At 44.3% G+C, this 27,666-nt stretch overlaps 1 protein-coding gene across 2 annotated transcripts in view; it reads left to right on the top strand.

Moving 5' to 3' along the window:
* Nucleotides 1–27,666, top strand: part of RIC1 (RIC1 homolog, RAB6A GEF complex partner 1) — a 141,619-nt gene that overhangs the window by 56,889 nt on the left and 57,064 nt on the right. For both annotated transcript variants that reach the window (XM_073669017.1, XM_073669014.1), the window contains exons 4-5: nucleotides 26,087–26,194; nucleotides 26,446–26,588. In XM_073669017.1, the coding sequence (XP_073525118.1) occupies nucleotides 26,087–26,194; nucleotides 26,446–26,588 (251 nt within the window). The remainder of the gene's footprint in view (nucleotides 1–26,086; nucleotides 26,195–26,445; nucleotides 26,589–27,666) is intronic.

Genomic DNA, 27,666 nt, shown 5'->3' with positions numbered 1-27,666 from the left:
CTCCTCCCGGCAGTGTCCTCAGTCATCGGCGTCCCGCGGTGTCCTGAAAGGACCTGCGCTGACGTCATTTAGTCATGTGATGGTCACGCGACCGCCGACTAAATGACGTCAGCGCAGGTCCTTTCTGGACGCCAAGGACAAAGCACGCCACCGGAGAAGGAGACCGGGGGCTGTTGTAGAGGTAAGTATAATGTTTTTTTGTTTTTGTTTTTTTACGTTTTAATTCTTTTTTTTACTATTGATGCTGCATTTAAAGCAGCGTAAGTTGGTCACACACTATAAATCCATGCCAGTTACATGGCTTTATATTGTGTGACCAACTTGTCAAGCACTTTTCCAAGTGATGCTCAAAATCACTTGGAAAAGCGCTTGAAAAAAACGCGTGGGGTAATGCATGTAAAAACTCTTATCCCTGGCAGGAAAAAAGCATGTAAAATCCGCGTGCGTTTTTTCTGCCAAGGAAGATGCAGAAATGCTCAGGAAATTTCTGCATCGTGGGCACATAGCCTATGTACAGTTTGAGGATGTTTTTGAGCATATTGTTAATTATTTTTAATACTCAAAAAATCCATTATTCTTTATAGTTATTTTGCTATTTATATTACTCCAGTGTTGGAAACTTCAATGTGTTGAAATGCAATAGTTTGAAGAGATTTATAGTCTGTTCTCCGAGACTGTATTCTGTCTAGACCTCTGACCATTGTTTTAGCGCTAGCAAATTAGAAACAGTTTCTCAAAAAATACATAAAGTACTAATGTTCATGCAGTCACCAAATTCTCAGCTTGTCTACAGAACATTGTAATATATTTATTTATTTTACTCTCTTGTATAACACCATTTATTTCCACAGCACTTAACAAACCTAATCGTCACTGTCCCCATTGGGGCTCGCAATCTATATTCCCTATCAGTATGTCTTTGGAGTGTGGGAGGAAACCGGAGAACCCGGAGGAAACCCACACAAACACACACAAACACGGGGAGAACATACAACCTCCTTGCAGATGTTGTCCTTGCTGGGATTTGAACCCATGATCCAAGTGCTACAATCTTACAGTGTTCTATACAATTTTAAAGTCACCAACTCTCATCTCGTTTATGACTAATGTGAACATCTTTCTTCACTGAATACAGATTTTAGGCATAAAAGGAAAGTAAAATATCCTTTCATATTTCTTTCATATTATACATTACAAAGTTGCTAATTTTCATGTTTTCTTTTGATTTATTAAATAAAAATTAAAACGATCGTTACTCTTTAACCCCTTTCTAACGTGGGGCGTACTAATACTTATCTGTACCCTGGGCCTTTTGGGCTAGATACATATTAGTACGCCCTGGCAGTGGCAATTTCGCTCTCACACAGGCTGTGTGGGCGCGATCGCCGCCGGGTGTCAGCTGATTCTCACAGCTGACACTCTGTGCTGGGAGCACTGTTGCACCGCTCCCAGCACATTAACCCCTGAAATGCTGCGATCGAAGTCGATCACAGCATTCCATGAGCAAGGGGGAGGTAAGTGCTATTACTTACCTCCTCTCCGGCGTCCCACGCTGTCACTGCCGGGTCCCGGTGGTTGTCATGGTGAACCGATATCCTCATGACGACATCCGGGTCACCAGACAGCAGGAAGTTACTTTGATCATGCGCAGTGCATGATCAAAGTAACTTCTGCCTGGTCAGCGCTGACAGGATGCATCTCTATGCTATACAGGCAATCAGACTGCAAAAAGTGAAAGTCCCATAGTGGGACAAAGTGTAAGAGTGCAAAAAGTGTCAGAAAGTAAAAAAAAAAAAAAATTGTAAAAATATATATTTTTAAAAAAAAATATATATATATTGTACCCATAAATAATTATTATTCTGAAAAAAAAAACAATAAAAGTACACACATTTGGTATCGCCGCATCCAGAACAACCTGACCTATAACTGTCTCACTAGTTAACCCCTTTAGTGAACACGGTAAAAAAAAAAAGAAAAAAAAAAAAAAAAAAAGAAACCCGAAGCAAAAAACTATGCTTTATCATCCTACCGCCAAACAAAAAATGGAATAAAACGCGATCAAAAAGACGAATGTAAATAAAAATGGTACCGCTGAAAACGTCATCTTGTCCTGAAAAAAACAAGCCGCCATACAGCTCCATCAGCCGAAAAATAAGTTATAGCTCTCAGAATAAAGCGATGCAAAAAAATGATTATTTCTATAAAATTAGTTTTTGTGTAACAGGACCAAAACATAAGAAAAGATATATAAATTTGGTACCGGCTGTAAACGTCCTGACCCGAAGAATAAAGCTACTTTATCAATATTAACACACGCTTCCTGAATTGTTGGTTTTTGTTTATTCTGCCTCCCAAAAATCGGAATAGAAAGTGATCAAAAAATATCACATGCGCGAAAATGATACCAATAAAAATGTCAACTTATCCCGCAAAAAACAAGCAGTCACATGACTGTCGGCCAAAATATGGAAAAATTATAGCTCTCAAAATATGGCGAAAAAACTAGTCTTTGCAAAAAACAAGCATTTTTAGTGGGTGATAGCTGTCAATCATAAAAACCCGATATGATTCTGGCATCGCTGTAATCGCACCGACCCAAAGAATAAAGTCCTCTAATCACTTATACCGCACGAGGAACGGCGTAAAAAATAAACTCTGGGGGTTAGGGTTGTGCTACGGTTGGGATTTTTTCAAAAGTAAATCTAAAAATATGATGACGATATGCATTGTGTTCTCTAATTGATTTTGCATCGGGTGCTTGGGTATGCACCGAGTATTGCGGATGCTTGAGTCTCTGCCCCATATGTTTGGCGGCCAAAAAAACCTCACGGGCATTGCCTGCCATGCACGAGCGATCCCCGCCTGTTTTTTTTTGGGGTTGTCTAACAACCGTGAAACATGCGGGGCGGGGTCTCGAGCATGTCACTCGAGCACCCGCGATACATGGTGCATACCCAAGTACCCAATGCAAACATGCTCGAGACTAATGACAACTTATTCAATATGATGTCCTATTGTTATCAATTTCTGTTTCGTACCGCTGGGTTCAAAATGTTCACTATAACCCTTGATAAAATCCTTGAGGGTTCTAGTTTCCAAAATGGTGTCACTTGTGGAGGGTTTACACTATTTAGCTTCATCAGGGGCTCCCCAAACAAGACATGGCGTCCACTCTCAATTCCAGCTAATTTTGTGTTCAAAAAGTCGCACGGTGCTCCTTCCCTTCTGAACCCTGCTATGCGCCCAAACACTGTATTTTCCCCACATATGGGGTATCGGCTTACTCAGGAGAAATTGCACAAAAGTTTTTGGGTTCCATTTTCTCCTCTTACCGTTGTGAAAATAAAAAATTTGGGGTCTAAAATAACATTTTTGTGAAAAAAAAGTTAATGTTCATTTTTTTCTTCCACATTCCAAAAATTCCTGTGAAGCACCTGAAGGGTTAATAAACTTCTTGACTGTGGTTTTGAGCACCTTGAGGGGTGCAGTTTTTAGAATGGCGTCACTTTTGGGGATTTTCTGTCATAAAGGCCCCTCAAAGTCACTTCAAATGTGTGTGGTCCCTTAAAAAAAGGTTTTGTAAATTTTGTCATGTGGGAAATGTTATTTATTAACTATTTTGTGTGACAAATCTCTGATTTAAGGGCATGAAAATTCAAAGTTAGAAAATTGCGAAATTTTCGCCTGATTTCCGTTTTGTTTTTTTTTTACAAATAAACACAAGTGATATCAAAGAAATTTTACCACTATCATGAAGTACAATATGTCACGAAAACAGTCTCAGAATCAGTGGGATCCGTTGAAGCGTTCCAGAGTAATTACCTCATAAAGTGACAGTGGTCAGAATTGTAAAAATTGGCCCGGTCATTAACGTGCAAACCACCCTCGGGGGTAAAGGGGTTAATAGGGACCCGTTATGTGTTCCAAAAGAAGAAGAAAAAAATACTTTGCTTCATAGGCAAAATCTCCATGCTGCTGTGAATTTGCCGCTGCTCTCAGTCTTTCATTTGGGTCCTCCGTTGCAGAGATATTCACCTTTTTTCTATTTTGGTGCCAAGTATGCTTGTTGTCCAAGACTGCTTTCGGAAGAGTGTTCTCCGGGAGTGTAGTCATTCCCCTTTATGGAACTGCCCAAATATCGCTCGGCAGCATCTGAAACTGGTTTAACAGTGTGATCTCGCTAGATCGGCTGTTCTTCTGAGACCATGTTGTAAGAAAACGAACCTGAGGGCATGTCACAGACAAGTCACATTGAGAACAAAACACAAGAAAAAACTAAATGAGCATATGCCCTATGGTAAGTAAATAGTAATAGTACATGTAAATAACACAGGGTACTTAGTTGATTACAAAAGCGTAAAAGCCATCCCACCGCGATAAGGTGTACGGAATTGGGACAGTCCTATCCTATGTCTAGTATTAAAACATTACCTTGTGTCTGCTGACCCAAGGACCCTGTGTTATTGATAAAGGGGGCGTTCCCGTGAAACTGAGCTGCTTGTGTGTCGCATGTTCATATTGTCTCTGTGAATGCTATTTTCTTCCTGAGAAAGTACAACTTTATATGAATACTAGCTGTACGCCCGGGTTAATAACTGCTGTTAGCAAAATAGAATGTGTTAACAAAAATTTATTCTCCACACAAAAACCACAAAACAAATAGATAGAAAGTTCATTGGCTCTTGAGGAAGCAGTTCTTGTTTTCATGTCTGCAAGCCTCGCTTCCCTCTCCTCAGAAAGTTCATTGGCTCTTGAGGAAGCAGCTCTTGTTTTCATGTCTGCAAGCCTCGCTTCCCTCTCCTCAGAAAGTTCATTGGCCCTTGAGGAAGCAGCTCTTGTTTTCATGTCTGCAAGCCTCGCTTCCCTCTGCTCAGAAAGTTCATTGGCTCTTGAGGTAGCAGCTGCTGTTCTCATGTGTGTCAGCCTTGTTTCTCGGTCTTCACATTTTTCATTGGCCCGTAATGCAGCTTTTCTTTTCGCATCAGCTGACATTCGTGCCTTGAAATTCCTTTTCTTATGAGGCATTATTGTGGTAAAAATAGTCTGTAACTGGCAGTTTCTATATCCTCTCACATAGAAGTAATGTGACTGACATCAGCGTTTCCACCAACACACCCTAACTGGGATGAAACTAAATGGGAGGAGACACAGATTAGATATTAGAAAAAACTTTTTGACAGTTAGGGTGATTAATGAGTGGAACAGGCTGCCACGAGAGGTGGTGAGTTCCCCTTCAATGGACGTCTTCAAACAGAGGCTGGACAGACATCTGTCTGAGATGATTTAGTGAATCCTGCTTTGAGCAGGGGGTTGGACCAGATGACCCAGGAGGTCCCTTCCAACTCTACCATTCTATGATTCTATGACATCTTATTACCTTACACAAGCTTTGTTATACTGAGAATGTCCTTTGTTGCCTATATTAACCAATCACCGCTCAGATTAATTAACTGTAGCGAAATAGAAGCTGAGCTGTGATTGGTTGCTATTGGCAGCCTGATAAATCTTTGTGAGATGAGTTTTGTGTGTGGTAGTGTGTGTGTTCATATCCCCGTATGTGGTGAGTATGAGTATCCCATGTCGGGGCCCCACCTTAGCAACTGTACGGTATATACTCTTTGGCGCCATCGCTCTCATTCTTTAATTCTCCCTTGTTCACATGTGGCAGCTGTCAATTTGCCTCCAATACTTTTCCTTTCACTTTTTCCCCATTATGTAGATAGGGGCAAAATTGTTTGGTGAATTGGAACGCGCGGGGTTAAAATTTCGCCTCACAACATAGCCTATGACGCTCTCTGGGTCCAGACGTGTGACTGTGCAAACTTTTGTGGCTGTAGCTGCGACGGTGCAGATGCCAATCCCGGACATACACACATACATACATACACACACACACACACACACACACACATTCAGCTTTATATATTAGATTTATAATGGATTGCCTGAAAGAGGTGAACACGATTAGATATGATCATGTTACTTTGATGATTCGTACTGCAGTATTGTCTATAGTAAAAAAAAAAAAAAGTAAATTGTGTGCAAACTTTGGATTTGTGTGCATATTCATTTTTAAAACTTATATACACTGCTTAAGTTTTGTTGCAGACCAAGTACACCCCTACAACACGATAGTATTCTTTAACGGTTATGGCCGTGTTCAGCAGAATAATATGCTCTTCTATTCTGCAAGAATTGTTCAAGAATTATTTGAGAAACAAAAAGATTGAGGTGTTCACTCTCCAAATTCCCCAGATCTCAATCCAAGCATCTGTGGGATTTGCTGCAAAAGCTAGTCGTAATCCATTGAGCCTCCACATGCAACTGTCACGACTTAAAGGGAACACGTAATGTTGAAACTGATAACTGATCTGCCGGCAGGATGTTACAGGCAAAAGGGGCTGATCACATTGATAAACATATATGTGGGAAAAGTTTCAATAAAACGTGCATTTTCTAGAAGAGTGATAAATATTCGCACTGGGCTAATAGACTGGGATAGGACACAAAGATATTGGAGTAAAAATGTACTAAAATGGTAGATTTTTATTCACATTCATGGAAAAAGAGTGCTGATGCTCATAGTCCATTAGATCCGATGAACTGGAGTAATCCACATCAGGATAATCAAATGGAGGTTCTAGCATAGGTAGCCTGTAAGCTATGTCACATAATTGGTCATCCCCTATAAAAAGAGAAAGGTGTATCTCTAAATGTAGGAAAGAATGAGCGATGGCCCAGAGTCACAGAAGCATTATATAGGGCTACCTGTATTTATCAAGTAAGGGGATAGCAGTAGGTAGAGGCATGTTCAGCTGTGTTGAGCTAAGCTGATAGATAAATGTGGCAGTTAGTTCCGTGCAAGATGATCACCTGCTGGAGGATCCCCTTATGGAAGTTTACCTGGTGGAGTGTGGTCGGATCTTGCTAAATTACCCCTGCGACTTCCCGAATCAGCTGTGATGGAGCCTGCAGGCTCCTGCTGGTAGGTGAGTAGTCCGCTGGTGGGTGTTCGCGGTGGCTGCGGAGGAGATGGAGAACGTAGTCCCGGCCGGTGACTAATAATCCTCGTGGCTCTTCCGAAAGTTGGTGCGCTTGTGTAGATGCAGGCAGGACCTGCGAGACGTCAGGACACGTGATGGGTAACGGTACGGATGGCTGTAAGGGCCAAAAACAAACGCGTTCCGGAAATCAATCGGTTTCCTTCATCTGGGTTGGTCCTATAGTGGCATGTTATCCTTTTATACATAACTGTCATACAAAAGTCATTCATTAAAGGCAAACCGCTCTATTTCGTTGTTCAGACCTTTTGGTCTTAAAGTGTTCCGTTTAAAAATCCAGCAGCTTTCGGCACAGGACATTTGTTTAATATAATCCACATGGCGCCAATGTTTATGGATGATTTGAATGCCCGTCACCTGTATGCCATCGATAAAACCCCCATGTTTTTCTAGGAAATGTTTAGAAAGGAGATGACCTTAAAATTTATTTTTAATGTTACGCAGATGCTCACTTATCCTTTTATTCATAGGGCGTTTGGTACGTCCTATGTATGCACACGTGGTCAAAATTGTTGGTACCCCTTGTTTAATGAAAGAAAAACCCACAATGGTCAGAGAAATAACTTGAATCTGACAAAAGTAGTAATTAATTAAAAATCTTTGAAAATGAACAAATGAAAGTCAGACATTGCTTTTCAACCCTGCTTCCACAGAATTAAAAAAAAATGAAACTCATGAAATAGGCCTGGACAGAGATGCTGGTACTCTTAACTTAATATTTTGTTGAACAACCTTTTGAGGCAATCACTGCAATCAAACGATTCCTGTAACTGTCAATGAGACTTCTGCACCTCTCGACAGCTATTTTGACCCACTCCTCATGAGCAAACTGCTCCAGTTGTCTCGTGTTTGAAGGTTGCCTTTTCCAGACGGCATGTTTCAGCTTTTTCCAAAGATGCTCAATAGGATTTAAGTCAGGGCTCATAGAAGGCCACTTCAGAATAGTCCAATGTTTTTCTGTCACCCATGACGGCACAACAAGAGAGGGGATTCACCCTTCAAGGACAGGAAACCTTCAAGATAAAAAGGGTGGCGCCTCTCTCCGCCTCAGTGGTTTCCTGTCCTTGATGGGGGACTTTCCGACTCGTCGGCGACAGTAGCAATTTACCCAGGTCGGATGTGGTAGGGCACAGTCTCTGCTGCGGCTGGTCTTGTGCACGCTGGAAGTGCCGCAGAGGGCGCCGACACTGGTCTCCTCGCGTGCGGGCGGGGATTTGCGGCACCTACACAGTATGGTGGCCGGCAACCCCACGTCCCAGATGTGACGTCACGGGGCGCGACCGGAAGTGACTAAACCGTAAGACGCGCACCGGGACCTCTGACCCCCGGATGTAATTTTCGAGGGAGCTACCGGAAGCTGCGGGGACGCCGGCCGGTGATCTCCCTGGCACAATGAAGGTACTTAAGAGTAGATCACCGGCTAAGCAGGGGCGCAGTCAGGGCCGGCCTTTGGGGCGTGCCAGCTGTGCAACTGCACAGGGCGCCTCAAACTTGAGAGTGAAGGGGGGCGCTGCGCTGGCTCCCTCCCCGTCGGTATTTTTCTTATGGAAGAGCAGAGAGGGAGCGCCCAGCGTTTCTTCTGTGCTCAGGCGCCGGCGCCCCCTCTCTGCTCTGAAATGTCCGGCCGGGACCCGGGCGCGCTGCACTCTCTCCTCCTCACACACAGGGGCGGAACTACCGCCCGTGCAGCCGGTTCATTGAACGGGGGCCCCGAGGGAGAGGGGGCCCCTTCAGCCTCCAGCAGGGCCGCCATCAGGGCATGACTGCCCTGACTCCAGTATGGGGCCCGGCCGGTAGGGGCCCCCTTGGGGGCCCCCCTCTTGTGTGTCTCTCTCCTCATGGGGCCCCCGGCCCCATGCTAAGCGCCGGGGCCGGAACATCTCTGTCATGATTTCTCTGACTTCCGGTCATGTGACGGCACCGTCACATGACCGGAAGTCAGGAGAACCTGGTGTCATCGATTTGGACGAGGATTCTGCAGGGATCGCATGGGGGTAAGTATAACAAGTTTTTTTTTTTTTTTAAATACAATTTACTAGGAGTGGGGGGAATGGGAGGTGCACATGTGGGGGAGGGGAATGAGAGAGGTGCACATGTGGGGGAGGGGGATGAGAGAGGTGCACATGTGGGGGAGGGGGATGAGAGGTGTGCACATGTGGGGGAGGGGGATGAGAGAGGTGCACATGTGGGGGAGGGGAATGAGAGAGGTGCACATGTGGGGGAGGGGGATGAGAGAGGGGCACATGTGGGGGAGGGGGATGAGAGATGTGCACATGGGGGGGTGAGAGCTGCACATGGGGGAATTGGGAGAAAATGAGCTGCACATGGGGGAATTGGGAGTAGGGGGATAATGAGCTGCACATAATGAATGTGGGGTGGGGGACAGTAAATGATGATGGGGTGGGGAGAGCAGGACATGATATAATGAATTGGGGCAGGGGGTGCATGTAAATAATGAATGCGGGGAGCAGGAAGTATAGAGTAGGGGGCGTTGCGGATGCAGGAGTGTAACTGGTAACAAATTGGCGGAAAGAGTAGAGGTTCTAATTAAATTATATATTAAGTGCCTATTTACAGTTAATGGGGGCACCGTGGTGGATTACAATTTATATTTGGAATGGTAGGTTGTATAATAACTAACCATATATTGATGGTGGATACACGTCTGTATTCAGCTGCGTAATGTAGAAGTTGGGGAATGTGCTCTAGATAACTGTGTTATTTTATGCAGAGACGAGTCCTGGCTGGAAGACGTAATGGCGGTCTGTGCTGGATGAAGGAGAAAAGCGTAGCTGAAGGACTTCACCTAGAGACGTCACCAGTGAGTCAGTGTATTACATGTACACTTACACTATATACTATGTACCGGGCTCCTGTGTATAATGTCACTGGTGATCACTGTATTACCTGTACACTGACACTATATACAGAGCTCCTGTGTATAATGTCACTGATGATCACTGTATTACCTGTACACTGACACTATATACAGAGCTCCTGTGTATAATGTCACTGGTGATCACTAGATTACCTGGACACTTACATTATACATACCATGTATAGAGCTCCCGTGCATAATGACACTTATGGTAATATTAGTAATGTGGTGGTAATATTAGTAATGTGGTGGTAATATGTGGTCTGGTCATGGTGTGGCAGTTTTTCCCCCTTCTGTGTGGTATTATTCGGTCACTATGTTGTGGTAATATGTGGTCTGGTCATGGTGTGGCAGTATTCCCTGTATGTGGTATTATTGGTCATTTTTAAAAAAAAATGTATATGACACATTCCCTTAAAGAAAACTAAATAAAAATATATCTAAAAAGAGTATTGGATATTTTAAGAAAATTTTAATAGGTTAGAGTAGGGCCCTGCCAGAAGAGTCTACCTTATCGTGGTGGCGGCTTTAAAACTTTTCAACTTTTGTTGCTTGTTATTACTTGATCATTTGATTAATAAAAAATGCACTTGTTGTTTTCACCTACATGAGTTTAATTTTTTTTCTTTGGGGGGGGGCGCCAAGAGGGATTTCGCACAGGGCGCCATATACCCTAAGGCCGGCCCTGGGCGCAGTGCACCATAATGGCCTCACAGCAGCCCTCCCCACCGCATCAGCAGCAAGAGCAGCAGACCATGCTGCAGCTGCAGCAGCACAAGGAGACGGAGCAGCGTGTACAGCCTCGGCACCAGAAGCGCATCCAGGAGCAGCGTCCACTGCAGAGTAGGAGCGGTGGGCGTTCTGGGACACGCAGCACCAAGTATTCAAGATCCAGCCGGCATAGCTCAAGCAGGATTGATGATTCCACAGTCTCCCGAGGAGAAATGTCGGATACCGTCCTTCCTCCCCTTCCGGTACCCTCTTTTTATCTACTGGGTGGTGAGTGAGCTCCGTGAAAGTCAACTTATTAATGTAGACTTTTTTTCTGTTTTGTTTCTTTCTCTCCCTCTCCTTCCTCCTTTTCCTCTGGTCAGGATGTCCCTAAAAAATGTGCAGGGAAATCCAAATACAGGGTGTGTGCCCTGTATGAATGGGGTCTGTCTAAGGACTGGCCTAAAAAGTTATGCCAGCTACAGTGGTGGCCAAAAGTATTGGCACCCCTGCAATTCTGTCAGATAATACTCAGTTTCTTCCTGAAAATGATTGCAGTCACAAATTCTTTGGTGTTATTATCTTCATTTAATTTGCTTGCAAGGAAAAAACACAAAAGAGAATGAAGCAAAAATCAAATCATTGATCAATTCACACAAAACTCCAAAAATGGGCCAGACAAAAGTATTGGCACCCTCAGCCTAATAATTGGTTGCACAACCTTTAGCCAAAATAACTGCGAACAACCGCTTCCGGTAACCATCAATGAGTTTCTTACAATGCTCTGCTGGAATTGTAGACCATTCTTCTTTGGCCAACTGCTCCAGGTCCCTGATATTTGAAGGGTGCCTTCTCCAAACTGCCATTTTGAGATCTCTCCACAGGTGTTCTATGGGATTCAGGTCTGGACTCATTGCTGGCCACCTTAGAAGTCTCCAGTGCTTTCTCTCAAACCATTTTATAGTGCTTTTGGAAGTGTGTTTTGGGTCATTGTCCTGCTGGAAGACCCATGACCTCTGAGGGAGACCCAGCTTTCTCACACTGGGCCCTACATTATGCTGCAAAATTTGTTGGTAGTCTTCAGACTTCATAATGCCATGCGCACGGTCAAGCAGTCCAGTGCCAGAGGCAGCAAAGCAACCCCAAAACATCAGGGAACCTCCGCCATGTTTGACTGTAGGGACCGTGTTCTTTTCTTTGAATGCCTCTTTTTTTTTTCCTGTACACTTTATGTTGATGCTTTTTCCCAAAAAGCTCTACTTTTGTCTCATCTGACCAGAGAACATTCTTCCAAAACGTTTTAGGCTTTCTCAGGTAAGTTTTGGCAAACTCCAGCCTGGCTTTTTTATGTCTCGGAGTAAGAAGTGGGGTCTTCCTGGGTATCCTACCATACAGTCCCTTTTCATTCAGACGCCGACGGATAGTGCGGGTTGACACTGTTGTACCCTCGGACTGCAGGGCAGCTTGAACTTGTTTGGATGTTAGTCGAGGTTCTTTATCCACCATCCGCACAATCTTGCGTTGAAATCTCTCGTCAATTTTTCTTTTCCGTCCACATCTAGGGAGGTTAGCCACAGTGCCATGGGCTTTAAACTTCTTGATGACACTGAGCACGGAAGACACCGGAACATTCAGGTCTTTGGAGATGGACTTGTAGCCTTGAGATTGCTCATGCTTCCTCACAATTTGGTTTCTCAAGTCCTCAGACAGTTCTTTGGTCTTCTTTCTTTTCTCCATGCTCAATGTGGTACACACAAGGACACAGGACAGAGGTTGAGTCAACTTTAATCCATGTTAACTGGCTGCAAGTGTGATTTAGTTATTGCCAACACCTGTTAGGTGCTACAGGTAAGTTACAGGTGCTGTTAATTACACGAATTAGAGAAGCATCACATGATTTTTCAAACAGTGCCAATACTTTTGTCCACCCCCTTTTTTAAGTTTGGTGTGGAATTATATCCAATTTGGCTTTAGGACAATTCTTTTTGTGTTTTTTCATTGAAGACAAATTAAATGAAGAGAATAATACCAAAGAATTTGTGATTGCAATCATTTTCAGGAAGAAACTGAGTATTATCTGACAGAATTGCAGGGGTGCCAATACTTTTGGCCACCACTGTATGTATTGAAGAAACAATTTCGGAGGGAACTCCGGACTTTGCTTCAAATTTAAAAACCCTTATTAGGTCTGAGGTGGAAAGATCGCTAAAATCGTTTTCTCAGGCAAAAGAAGCATCCCAGACCAATAGAGCCAAAACCCCACCCACCCTTTCAGATTCAGAATCCGATGAGGGAATGCTGGATGACTCTTCCTCTTCGGATAGCGAGACAGGCATAGGTCATTGTTTTCCCCTGGAGAATGTTGATAGCTTAGTTAAAGCTGTCAGGTCCACAATGGGGTTAGTTGACCAGAAGGCAAAAAAATTGGTCTAAGATATAATGTTCGGTACCCTGAATCAGAAGAAACAGAGTTTTTCCGATTAACGATAAGGTGCAGGGGCTTATCAAGAAGGAGTGGGATAGGCCGGAGAAAAAGGGTCCCCTTCCATCCTCCTTCAAAAGAAAATATCCCTTTGAGGAAGATGCTGCATCCTGGAATATATCCCCAAAGCTGGATGTTGCAGTGTCCATTTTCTAAAAAATCTTCTCTCCCTTTTGAAGATACAGGGATGCTGAAGGACCCACTGGACCGGAAGGTAGATGCCTTCCTTAAGGGTACCTGGGAATCATCAGTGGAGGCATTGAAACCAGCCATAGCCGCAACCTGTACTCCAACATCCCTCATGGTTTGGTTAGACACAGGGCCGGCGTCAGTACCCGGGCAAGTGCCGGGTCCCTGGAAAATCAGAGGGGCCCACAGCCCACTCACTGTCGGGGCCCACAGCCCACTCACTGTCGGGGCCCACAGCCCACTCACTGTCGGGGCCCACAGCCCACTCACTGTCGGGGCCCACAGCCCACTCACTGTCGGGGCCCACCGCCCACTCACTGTCGGGGCCCTGGCCGCTTCCTCGGCACCTGTTCAGTGACGCAGGCGCTGCTTGATTGCCGGCACTCCCCCAGACATGGCCGCGCGCTGTGCGGCTGTGTCTGCTAGTAATGACACGGCAGGGTCGACGACACTGCACCTTTAATTGTGCTTGTGTGTCGCCCCTGCCGCGTCATTACTAGCAGACACAGCCGCACAGCGCGCGGCCATGTCTGGGGGAGTGCCGGCAATCAAACACCGTCGGAGGTCCTGCACAGATGGGGGGGAGCGGCCCGGACCCGACCGCAAGTGGGCCCCTCTGATGGTCCAGGGCCATGATGTCTGTGACACTCCGGGGGCCCTGCACTGCCCCATAGCTGAGGAGCTGCTGGACAGGACACTGGATCGGGGACAGGTGAGTGAGGCTTCCCCAATCCCCATATTAAAAATATTTGTAATGGGTCTGTGTGAGTGCATGTATGTGAATGTCAGTGTGTATGAGTGTGTATATATATTTGTCTGTTTTATATATGTTTTAAGAATTTGTGTAAAAATGTGTATGTCTGTATGTGTACATATCTGTGTACCATGTGTGCGTGCATATGTCTGCGTACCGTGTGTGCGTGCATGTGTGTGCGTGCATATGTCTGCGTACCGTGTGTGCGTGCATGTGTCTGCGTACCGTGCGTGCGCATGTCTGCGTACCGTGTGTGCGTGCGCATGTCTGCATATGTGAAGGATGAGGTGGCAGGCTGGGCCCTGTGTACTATATATATATATATTTCTCTGCGGTATCTGTGCATCATGAATCGTGGTATGTGTGAAAGGGGCCCACTGAGACTCTTTTGCCCGGGGCCCAGAAAAACCTGGAGCCGGCCCTGGTTAGACAGGTTAGAAGGCCAGGTTAAAAATGAGTCACAGGACTGTTCTCTTCCAGTATTGAAAGGAGCTGCGGCCTTCTTATCTGATGCCTCTGCAGATTCCGCCAGATTAGAGGCTAGATCTACGGCCTTGTCTAATGCAGGCCGTAGAGCAGTCTGGCTGAAATGTTGCCCAGGGGATATACAGACAAAAGGGAAATTATGTTCTCTTCCGTGTGAAGGAGATTTTCTTTTCGGTACCTCTCTTGACACAATTCTTGAAAAAGCAGGGGACAACAAGAAGGGATTTCCTAAATCTTCCTTCTCGGCTTTCAGTCCTTTCGGAGGAAGAAATTTACCCGTAGAAGAACATCCACGGAACAACCAAGATGGGAGGATCGTTCCAGGAGAGGAAAAGGGTTTTTATTTGGCGGGCCCTCCCAGGATAGTCGTAAACCCCCAAAATGACTCTTTATCCCAGGTGGGAGGGAGGCTCTCTCTCTTCCTTCCAGCCTGGGAAAGAATGTCTTACGGGAGGTATCACCACAAGAGGAAAGAAGAGGGTTCTATTCCCCCTTATTTCTTGTAAAGAAACCGGACAACTCATACAGAGTGATTATCAACTTGAAAGGCCTGAACAAATTCCTGAACATTCCATCATTCAAGAAGGAAACAATAAAATCAACGATAAGCCTTCTATTTTCCGGTTGCTACATGGCAGTGCTGGACCTAAGAGATGCATATTATCATGTGCCAATCCATCACGACTTTCAGAGATACCTTACAGTGGCCGTAACTGTACAGGGAGTTGTCAGGCACTTTCAGTACAGAGCTCTTCCCTTCGGCCTAGCAGTGGCGCCCCGCATATTCACAAAGCTTATTGTGGAGGTTACGGCTCATCTCAGGGAGGAAGACAGATTGATCATCCCATACTTGGACGACTTCCTAATAGTGGGAAAGACTCACGATCATTGCCTAGCCCAAGTGGATCAGGTGTGCACCATCTTAAAAAACTTAGGATGGTGTTTAAACCTGGAAAAATCAAAACTGATCCCACAAACAACTCAGATCTTTTTAGGCCTGAGGCTGTGTGCCCACTATGCGTTTTCCAAGCGTTTATGCTGCAGAATTTCCGCAGCATAAACGCTTGGGAAACGCTTGGTAATCCGCCCCCCCATGGTCCCCAATGACAAGCCGCAATGTCAATGCCCATGCTGCGCTCAAAAATCCGCAGCATGTCCATTAATTTTGCGGACACGCAGCGTAATCGCCGCCATTGACTTGCATTGAAACGCATAATATCCGTGCCAGTACATCTGTACACACGGATATTATGCGTTTCTATGTGCGGATGGTACCCAAGTCTGGAGAAGAGGAGACTCTCATCCTGACCTGGGTACCAGAGAAACTGTAAAAAAAAGAATTTAAAATAAAAAATAAAGTTTATACTTACCTTCCGATGTCCTCCCAGTGTTTTGTCTGCTCCGTCCGGTGTCTTGCAATGCTCGCGCTGTTGTGAAGGACCTGCCATGACGTCACTGAGTCATGTGACCCATCACATGGCTCAATGACATCACCGCAGGTCCTTCACAACAGCGCTAGCTGCCCAAGACACCGGACGGAGCGGACAAAACACCGGGAGGACACCGGAAGGTAAGTATAAACTTTATTTTTTACCATTCTTACTCTTTTTTTTTTTTAACTAACTTGGTCACACTACTATAAATCCATGCCGGTTGCATGGATTTATACAGTGTGAACAAGTTGTCAAGCACTTTTCCAAGTGATGCTAAAATCGCTTGGAAAAGCGCTTGATAACCCGCATGCAGAAATGCATGCAAAGACGCTTGACAAACGCTTCTACCTGGCGGGAAAAACGCAAGTAAAAACTCATGCATTTTTCCTGCCAGGGAGAAGCGTAAAAATCCTTACTCTGGATTCAGTTTGACAGGAATGCCGCCTGCCCGAACAGAAAAAAAGAAAAAATAAAGAACTTGGTTTCAGAGGCCATAGCAAACCCAGTAATGACTCTCAGGGGGCCATGTCTCTGCTGGGGTCTCTCACCTCCTGCATTCCAGCAGTATGCTGGGCCCAATTTCACTCAAGAGATTTACAGTGCGACGTCCTATAAACGAGGTCATTCTCCGGGGGCATCTGGAGGGCAGATTAACACTCCCTCACAATGTAGTTCAGTCACTGTACTGGTGGTTAAGGACGGACACGTTCCGGACAGGCCTCCCCTGGGTTCCCCTATTACCAGAGTAATTACCACAGACGCCAGCCCCAGGAGGTGGGGGGCGCACCTAGACAATCACCCGATACAGGGGACGTGGTCAGAGGGGGAGTGTCTGGGGTCTTCAAACATATGGGAACTACGAGCAGTAGAGAATACACTAATCAGCTTCTTGCCCCTTCTACAAGGACATCACGTAAAAATTGTGTCCCAACAACCAGGTCACTGTAGCATGTGTGAACCACAAGGGGGAACTCACTCAAAATCTTTTATGCAGGTTGCGGAGAGGATATTTTCTCTAGTGTGTTACACTCGCGCCCGGACTGACTGGCGTGAGCGTGATTAGTGATCCCACTGGACCATGAACCGAGGAGTGCCTGGAGGGGTGTAACTAAGTATCAACCCGGTCTGACCAAGGTCACACGGCGGCTCAGTCAACTCCGTGAACCAGGGAGGAACCGAGCAGAAGGACCAGGTGCTAATCCAGGTCAGACCTCGGTCACAGCTGTTCACCCACACCGGGGAATGCAAGAACAGGCAGGTTAGCTGGTATGCAGACAGGTGGGTACTGGCAGGCACGGCTGGTATGACAGCAGGTGGGTACTTAGCAGGCACGGCTGGTATGACAGCAGGTGGGTACTTAGCAGGCACGGCTGGTATGAAGGCAGGTGGGTACTGGCAGGCACGGCTGGTATGCAGACAGGCGGGTGCTGACAGGCACGGCTGGAATGCAGACAGGCAGATACTGGCAGGTATGAACGCAGACTGGATAGGGAAGAGTACAGACTGGGATACAGGAACAGAGCCGCAGGTGCGGTGGACTAGCAGAGCAAAACCGCAGGAGCGGTGAACAAGCAGAGCGGAGCAAAACCGCAGGTGCGGTGAACAAGCAGAGCGGAGCAAAACCGCAGGTGCGGTGAACAAGCAGAGCGGAGCAAAACCGCAGGTGCGGTGAACAAGCAGAGCGGAGCAAAACCGCAGGTGCGGTGAGCAAGCAGAGCGGAGCAAAACCGCAGGTGCGGTGAACAAGCAGAGCAGTACAGAGCAGAAGGTGAAGTCAGACAGGACAGGGTTCTGTTCACATGGAACAGACTGGAAAATACAGGAAGATGGTTAGAACACAGGAGGAAGATAAGGAGGCAGGGAAAGGGGACAAGCAGAACCAGATACACACAAGGTGCTTACAATGAAGTAGCGAGTGGACACAAAACTCACAAACAGAAGTACAGAGACAACGAGTTGGAGTTAGGTGCAGGTTCAGACACTGCAGGAAAAGGGAAGGCACGGACCTAGAGAGAAACAAGTAACGGGCTAGGACACTGTTCAGACAGGAACTGAACCGGGAACAAGATACAGGAACGAGCCTGGGAACTCAGCCCCCAGGGTGGCAGAACAGACTAGATACAGGACAGGACCTGGCAACTCAGTTGCAAAAGATAAACTGAGTGAAAGTGTTGCTCAGGCACCTCCTACTGGGTGGAGGGGGTTTAAGTATCCAGTGACTCTCAGCAATAGGCTGGGGACACATTAGGACTGTTCACACAGTAGCTATAAGAAACAAGCAGAAAGCCGCGCCGACGCCCTAAGCAATCAGACAAGAGACATGGACACAGCAGGTACTGGAGCAAAGAGTGCAGCATGGACTGACAGGTAAGATTGCGGTCTTGCATAGTGGGAGGTGGTGCACCATGCAAGCACGCCGCCAGGGATGTTACATAGTGGAAGGGAAAGTTCTCTCTTTAAATGCTCTTCATATCAGAGGAGAGAACAACACGAAGGCAGACTTTCTAAGTCGCAGGCCACTATTTCAGGGAGAATGGACCCTAAATCATTCATTCTTCCGTGAGCTAGTTGCCATGTGGGGGTCTCCTGAGGTAGACCTATTTGTGACCCATCAGAACAGCAAAAATTTCTGTTCACTAGATCCCACAGAAAATCCTCTAGTAGTAGACGCCTTCCAGTGCAGATGGGATTTCAGTCTGGCCTATGCCTTTCCCCCAACGTGCCTAATTCCAGCAGTGTTGAGGAAGATCCAGGAGGATAAGGCACGAGTGATCCTTGTAGCCCCCTTCTGGCCCAAGAGACCATATTTCCTTTGGCTGAGAAGCATATCAATCATGAATCCCTGGATTCTTCCAGAGAATCCCAACCTTCTTGCTCAAGGTCCTATATTCCATCCTTAGGTGAAAGGATTGCACTTAGCGGCCTGGAACTTGAGAGGTGATTTCTAGAAGGTCGGGGATTCTCATCGAATCTAGTTACTACTCTTCTAGGTAGTAGGAAGCCAATCACTACTAAAGTCCATTTTGGAATTTCTTCAGAAAGGGCTGGAAAAAGGCCTAGCGGTTAGCACCCTAAAGGTCCCAATCTCTGCCTTAGGGGCCTTGTATAATTATAATCTGGCCGGTAACAAATGGATTTCCAGGTTTGTGAGGGCACGCAGTAGAGCCAAACCAGCCCCTATAATAAGGGTCCCTTCTTGGGATTTGAACTTAGTGCTAAACTCATTAACAAATTCTCCCTTTGAGCCCCTTAGCTCAGGGTCTATAAAGTTACTTACCCTAAAAACAATACTTCTTGTGGCCTTGACATCAGCACGGAGGGTTAGTGAGTTAGGCTCGATCTGCAGATCCACCTTTTACCTTAATTCTAGACAATAGAGTAGTTTTGAGACCAGACCCTGCTTTCCTACTTAAAATTGTATCCAAGTTTCACATGTCTCTGGAGATAGCCCTACCATCCTTCTGTCTTGAACCAAAAAATAGCAAGGAGGAAAATATTCATACCTTGGAGGTCAGGAGATGCCTTATACATTATTTAGCATCCACAATCTCACGGAGGAAGGACAGGGCTCTATTTGTCTCCTTTCAGGGCTCCCGGAAAGGGACGAAGGTCTCAAAAGGCACTCTATCAAGGTGGATCCGAGAAGCCATCACAATGGCCTATACGGGGTCAGGCAGAGATCCTCCTGACAAATCTGAAGGCCCACTCTACAAGGGCCATGGCAGCTTCCCGGGCAGAAAGAGCGGACGTGCCCATTGAGCAAATATGTAAAGCGGCCACATGGTCATCTCTGTCCACTATATCACTATAGGCTTGACCTTTCCGCCTCCTCTGATCTCACATTTGGGAGAAGGGTTCTGCATGCTGTGGTCCCTCCCTTACATACATAGTTCTCTGAAAAAGGAGGTCTCTGCTGAGCAGAGAAAAGGATGGTCACACTTGTTCATATGTAAAAAAATAATTCTTTATTGAAAAATATCACATCATGTAAATACACATACGAAACATGTCCTGAAAAACAGAGTGCTAAGACCAAAACATGTGAATTAAAAGACCATGATCACAAAAATATTAAAATTTTGTAACGTACCCCCCACAAATGGTGGAAACATAGCGCAAATGCTTATGGGCAGAATGAAAATATCTATATTCAATCGACATTATTGGTATCCTATTAATGCCAATAGTGTAACCACATGATTGAATAACTCAAAATTAGAGAATGTTCCATCCCCATGATACATATGCGTCCCTATATGCATCTCAGTGACATAACTTGATTTAACATGTCCCTTTTGTCACATTATTTTCAGGGGTACCATCATTTCTGTCCAACCTATTTCATGAGTTTATTTTTTTTTTAAATTCTGTGGAAGCAGAAAGCAATGTCTGACTTTCATTTGTTCTTTGTTAATTTTTATAGATTTTTAATTTATTACTTTTGTCAGATTCAAGTTATTTCTCTGACCATTGTGGGTTTTTCTTTCATTAAACGAGGGGTACCAACAATTTTGACCACATGTGTAGTTTCTCACACGGGCATTTAAGACCATAAATAACCCCTTTACTGGAACAAGTTATAAAGTCAGAAATTTCATATTCAACCACTCCTTTCTTGATCACTCTTTATTTTTGGTGTGTAGGTTCTTGCAAACCATACATTTATTGCATGGAAAGACCCTACGAGGTTATTTAAAAAAAGGGGAAGAGAAGTATTCTGCTTAGGGGGTCCCGTACTGAAGGCGGGATTATATTTCCCAAGTTACATGCTTTTTTGAAAATAAACCTAGGGTATTGCAGTATTTCATTGCCTAAAATTTTATCGTCTTTCAAAATGTCTGTGACGTTTAACTATTTTTCCTGAGGATATGCGTGTTCAAATTAAATTGCGTGATAATAGGAACATCTAAAGTGTCCACATTTAATTCTTTGGTTTTATTATTATGACCCAGGAGTTCTGCTCGTAGTATCTTTAATACTATCCTTTGCAGCCTTGAGGAGCTGTTGATCATAACCTTTATTCCCAAATCTGTTTGTTAAGATACAGGCTTCCTCTTCAAAGTCCTGAGGTTTAGAACAGTTCCGGTGTAGCCTCATGAATTGACTACGAGGCACATCAGAAGCCAGCTAGGAAGGTGGCAGCTGTCAATAGAAATGTAGCTGTTGGAGTCGGTGGGTTTGGTAAAAGTGCGAGTGCATACCTGACCTTCATCAATATAAATATTCAAATCTAAAAAGTTAATTTGCTTAGTGCTAATAGTAGAAGTAAAATCTAAATAAAAATAATTTTTATTGATATCCATTAAAAACTCAGTGACCAAATAATTAAAATGTCATCTATAAAACGCTGCCTATGCTAGAACCTCCACCGATGTGGATTACTCTAGTTCATCTGATCTAACAAACTATGAGCATCAGCACTCTTTTTCCATGAATGTGAATAAAAGCTACCATTTTAGTACATTTTTAATCTACTATTTTTGTGTCCTATCCCAGTCTATTAGCCCAGTGAGAATACTTATCATTCTTCTAGTTAATTCTTCACAACTTGTGGTAGTTGTCGTATTTGCTGCAGACCTAATAGTCACACCTACCAGCGCCCCTACCCTAGTATAAAACTTGCATTTTATTCATTGAAATCACTGGTGTTTGTATGCATACGAGTCCAGTGGGTGATCATAGTCAGTGATTGATGGTCTTCCCTGTATGTTTGTGTATGCAGAGATAGCTGTCAATCACTGAGTAGGACCGCCCACTGGACTCATTTGTATACCGACTACAGGGATTTCAATGTATAAAATACAATTTATACTGAATATTTTCCCACAAACCAATATATAATTTGGCTCAGCTTCTCCTTCCCTATACTATGCTGTGCCCAGATCGAACTGCACGTACAAAGTGACAGATTCCCTTTAAATGGTCTACTGACTTGCTTGAGCACCATCAGGGGTCTTCATAATGTCCATGCCTTGACCTGTCAGAGCTGTTTTAGCACAATGCGAAGGACTTGCTCAATACTAGGCTGGTGGTTTTAATGTTATGCCTTGTTATCTACAGTGTTCTTAATTGCTCTTTGCAATTCCTTAGTTAGGAGAATTTAGATTTCAGTAGGATTGAATTATGATCTAATGCAGGGGTGCACTTCATTTTCTGATCTGGTGGGCACGCTGTCACATTCAACTACTTCCAAGGGCCACAATCAAATTAAAAAAGGGTATTTTCTTTTGAGAGGTTTATGGCATATCAAAAGGAAATGTCATAAATGTCTGGTCTGGTATATATCAGAAGAGAACCTGCATGTCTGTAGCTCTCTCCATTGAAGACAATGGGTGTTGTAGTAACTGGCTGCATTTCACAATTCTCGCATAGGTGGTCACCACTCTATCTCCAATATGACTTCCTTGAGTGATAAATAAGGATCAAGAAATCCCCGTCTTTTGATCTATGGGGACCCAGATCTGGTTATATTGTGCTGTATACCTGCTTGCCCGTCCCTACTTCCGAGCCCCTGACATGAAAACCACTTTAGAGTATGTTCACACTTCGCGTTTTTGCCACAAATTTCTGAAATCTCATGTCCATGTTGCTAATTTTGTGCTTTTCCTTTCAGTTTTAATTCTGCAGTATGTCAATTCTTTCAGCGGTTTAACAGCATTTTTCACCCATTCAGATGAGTAAGAAAAAATGCATCAAAACGTGACCAAAAAAAATGCATGATTTTTTTTATGCAGCGTTTTTCCTGCCAAGAGATGCAAAAAATGTCTGCAGCAAGTACTTAAAGTGTGCACATATTGTTATATAAAAGGTTGGGGGCCCCCAAAATGGCATGGTGGGCTGCAGGATGTGCACCCCTGACGTTACATATATGGGGGATCTCTGTACTGCCCAAACCTTCAGTGACAGATACGGGGAAAGAAGGATCACTAGTTGGATGTTGTCAGTAGTGGTCGGCAGCAGCTTGTATGAATGCTCTGCATAGTGACAGTATATAATATATATACCTTTTAACACTTGCTTTATGTTTTAAGTACATAAGCTTCTACATAGATGTTTGTGGGCCAAGGTACAAAATGTAGATCCTTCAAAAGTACATTTCTACTTGTTTTCTTGTGCTTCCTTTTTACATACCTTCCATACAAGTAGCCAGCATGTCACACAAGTGGTCATTAGGCTGGGCTGTGCATTTAGTGACAGGTGGGGAGTGATTTTCCGATTTGCCTGACTGTCTTTCCCTTTCAGATGAGTGGAGCTGGAGCTCAGCTGCTGCTGATGTGGCAGTGCCGGGCGAACATTCCTCCCTGCCTCTGCTGGCAACACGTATTTGTTGTTTAAAGGTCATAGCAATTCATACTGAAACCTAGACTTTGGGAAATGTGAAGTTACAGGCAGGATTGCTGACCACTTTCCCATGGTTGGGTTTTAAAGTAATGTGCAGGTGGAAGTAAGCTAGATAGTAAAGGGGAACACTGCCTGTGTTATTGAACGTATATGGCCCTAAAGCATCTAAGTAGTAGGACACCTTCAGAGATCTTGTGGACCTACATAATGTAAAAAATCGGATACCATACGGAGCCACAGTATAGCATCCAATGTTTCCGGATACATTGCAATTCTGTAACATAGGAAACTGTAAATGATTAATATCTGCTGTAAAAAAACGGATTGTACATGGACTGTAAATGGGTGGCAAGTGAGCAAAAAAATCATCCGGGGTTTCCTGGATGAAACTCTGAACTATGTTTTATGTGCTCGTGTGAACCTACCTTTCGGCTGAAGGGAGGAAGAGAGCTCAGCCAAATAAGGAGGCAGTCGCCACCCCCTATAATATACTACAAGAAACTGACCAGCACCTCCTAACAGAAACAGCAAGTGTGAACAGGCGCAAGCTAGTATGAGTGAAATTTGTGCTCCAAGTACCTTCATTTTAGTTTAGAAGTATATTCTATACAGCAGTAGTTCGGCCTACGTGCCATATATTCCATGTCTGCATACATCTTGGCGCTTCCAGAGTGCTGCTGTATTCTTTTGTTTGTGTATTATGCAGCCATAGCGGCTTTCACCTGTTTACACTGCGGCTTATGAATTTCCTCATGTTCCTTTAACCTTTTCCTACTGAAAGAGGCCACTGCCTTTAGGGAATACTGCCTCCAACAATGTTTTGGTACGCAGCCAGTCACATGCACACGAATGTGAGTACCATTAGCTTGCCAGCAGAGCAATCTCCATAGAAGCCCACTGCTTTCGCTAACTTTCCTATTTTCTATAGTGCATCCTAGTCCAAGTAAGTGGCATACATTCACCCAGCTGTCCACATACTATAAATATGATTGATCAGCCGCCTTTTTCCTTTACACAATGGTCCAGTGCGGATGATAAAGGGCACACTGTAGACACGTAGTGGTGGGCGGTGGTCAGCATGGGTACTCCTTTTATTTACCATTGCAACCACTGAAGACTCTGGAGACCATGTGGGGTGGGCGGATCGACCAGCGAGTAGGTATTTATTTTGCTGTGCCATTATTTTATTTATTTTTTTAATTAAAATAAAAAGCAATAACTTGTAATGGGCACTGTATGCCTTGTGTTTTAATTACTGTTTTCTGACATTGAATGGCGCCATTGTCGGATATATCTTAAAACTGGCACAGACCTAGAATTTCTCACAGCTGAGCGTTTGCTACATAGGGTCCTTTGTCACTAAACAATGAGCTGAAAAGTACAGCTCCGCTTCCTCCATAATGAAACAAAGCTCTATACTTCTCGTTTTTCATGACATCATCAGATGATGAATTGGTGGGGGGAGGTGCATTATGTTTTTGAGGCAAAAAATGGCTGTGTTTCACATGATGATAAATTTCTGCAACAAATCTGCCACATGTGAACATGACCAAAGTGTAAACGGTAAAATACCAGAATCTAATGTATGTATGCAAACAGCTGATTGTTCTGCAAACCGTTTTCTTCTTAATGGAGCTTTGTGCTGTCAGGGCGTCAGGCAGGCAATGTATGGGTTTCTCAATATCACGCCTCACATTGGAAACAATGCTATTGGAAGAATATTTTGCCTTCTCTTCTAAGCGGGGGCATGTATTGGGTGCATATGTTTGCCATTAAAGATTTTCTGATCTGACTTAAGAGTTTTTATTTTTTGTTTTCAGACATTGACTTTATACGTAGTGTCAGTTTACATCATATTTCCAAAAACGGTAAAACAATTGGCAAATTCTGTTGTTTGCTTGGTCTTCTCGTTGTACAATATTTTGCAGTATCCTCTAAGGAGCTTTCCTATCGTGGTTATGAAGACCTCCACTTGCTGTCATTTAATAAGGTCTTCTGTTCTTTGCTTCTATTTGATAAAATTCTGTCCAGGTCACGGGGTGGACAGATAACAATTAGGGTATGTGCTCACTGCCCTGAGCCGGCTGCAGTCCCGACGCTCCGGAATAGCCGTGCGGCTTTTTTTTTCACCTGCGGACTTCCCTCCTAGAGGTTAGTCTATGGGGAAAGGCCACATGCAGACCCGCAAAAGAAATTGACATGCTGCGGTCTGGAAAGACGCACCCCTTGTCAGTTTCCGCGGGTGATCTGCAGGTGTACAGACACGCATAGTGGACATGGGATTTCTAGAAATCCCATCTACTATGCTGTAACTTTTGGACGCTGCGGGTTGATGCTGCATAACACGTAGCGTCAAACCCGCAGCGGCTCCGGATCGTGGGCACATACCATAACAGTATAGTTATGTGGCATGTAAGGAGCCGAGCACCTACAAGATCATATCACTAGGACTCCTGTCATCTGGAAGTAAATGATGAAGGATCCTAATGAGCGGCTGCAAGCCTAGATCTTGAAGGCTGTAAGAAATGTATACGAAGTCTCCTAGAAAATTGAATACCTTTTCATTATACAACGGCTAACAATATTTTTATCGATTTTGGAACACCCCTTTATTCTGTTTTAAGTAAATTTAATTTAGAGCACTTGCCTCCTGATGTATTGTCAGAAAGGTTTATCTCCTCTACAACATGTTAATCATAAGATAACATGGCTGAAGTTTTATATTCAGGATTTTTTTTTTGTCCACAGAGGAAGCTCTCATGTGAAGACGATACCTCATTACAAGGAGGAACAATGTGCTCCAGCATTAAATTTAGAGACCAAGAAGGTTCTGGATTTACAGGCTCCAATAACCAGGTTTGTATAAAGGGTTTGAGATGCAATATAGAAAGCACAGATTTCAAGGGTACCCTCACACTTTACTGGCCGCTGCCGCGTTGAAGAGAATAGGTGCTGAGCTGTATTACTTTGCCGCAGAACAATGTACATCCAGCCACTGCTGGATTGTCAGACTCCATCCATCTCATATTATTAATAACCTATCTAAATGATTGGTCATCAATATAAAAGTAGTGGACAACCCCTTTAATGTATGGTCTTTTTTCTAGCATTCAGTCCATGATGGATGATCTTCTTGTGGCCACAGAGGATTGCCTGCTTCACCTCATTCACTGGGAAGGCATAACAAATGGAAGAAAAGCTATCAACTTAGCCACCATTCCTTTTTCAGTTGACTTGCAGCCATCTAGAGGTACTGTGACCTTCCAAGTTTTTTCATTGAAGAAATTAATTAGAATTGAATGAATGATGATTTCCCAAAACATTGTACTTCCTAAAATATTGTGACTTAAAATGGTTGTGGCAAGTTCTTTAAATGTAATCCATCACCAGGTATTTGCTACGCCATCTGAGCGCAGCATGATGTAGGGGCAGAAACCCCAATACCAGGGAGGTGTCACTTACTTTACTGGTTGCTTCAGATTTCGTTTTATTTGCTGTAGAACTACCAGTTCTGAATGCTGAGCTCTTTTTAACCCCACCCACACCATTGATTGACAACTGTTAGTGTACACTGTGCATAGGCAGAAAGCTGCCAATCAGTGATGGGGGCGTGGTTCAACTGCATGACAGCAGGTTTTCTAGTCCTCCTACCAATAATCTCCTGCTGATAATGCAGTGATGTTATCAAAACTACACTAAGCAGCCCAGTAAGTGATACATAGCTGGGATCAGGGTCTTTGTCGCTACATTATGCTGCTCTCAGATTAGGTGGCAAAAACCTTTAAATAGGTAAAATTGCAAAGAGTTTGTTAAAACTAAAATTGCAAAGGCACAGAAGCCAGTTGGATCCAGCGAAATATAGAGCTTGCAGGCTTCAAAAGTATAGCATCTATAAGGCCTGAATTGATAAAAAATAATAAACAGAGGCATACTTACACCTCAGCATCTTCCTACCTGGGTATTGCGCAGGCCGCTACTAACATCTGTACTAGAATTGGCGTCTACCTCGTCAGAAGTCACAACACAGATGAATGGCTCTTCTAGTTGCCTAACCGCTTCAACAGTGCTGTGATTTCTGAACAGGGCAGACCGTTGGAGCGGCCCATGCTGGATCAGCCGTGACGTTGAAAAGTTGAGTATGACTCTGTTTATTATTTTTAATCCATGCCTTTAAATAGAAAAAAAAATATATATATATTGTCAGATAACCCCTTTAAGGCTACATGAAAATGCACCTCTGTCCTCCTAACTTTCATATTTAATTGTTACAATTTATGGAACTTTTTTAGACAATGCCTGAAAGTTTTTGTCCTTCCATGTCCATTTGT

The sequence above is a fragment of the Phyllobates terribilis genome, unplaced genomic scaffold, assembly GCF_046119375.1.
Source record: "Phyllobates terribilis strain yellow unplaced genomic scaffold, ASM4611937v1 Scaffold_1__5_contigs__length_1240528914, whole genome shotgun sequence".
Taxonomy (NCBI): Eukaryota; Metazoa; Chordata; class Amphibia; order Anura; family Dendrobatidae; genus Phyllobates; species Phyllobates terribilis.
Note: the sequence above shows the minus strand (reverse complement) of the source record. Positions and strands in the feature narration are given on the sequence as shown.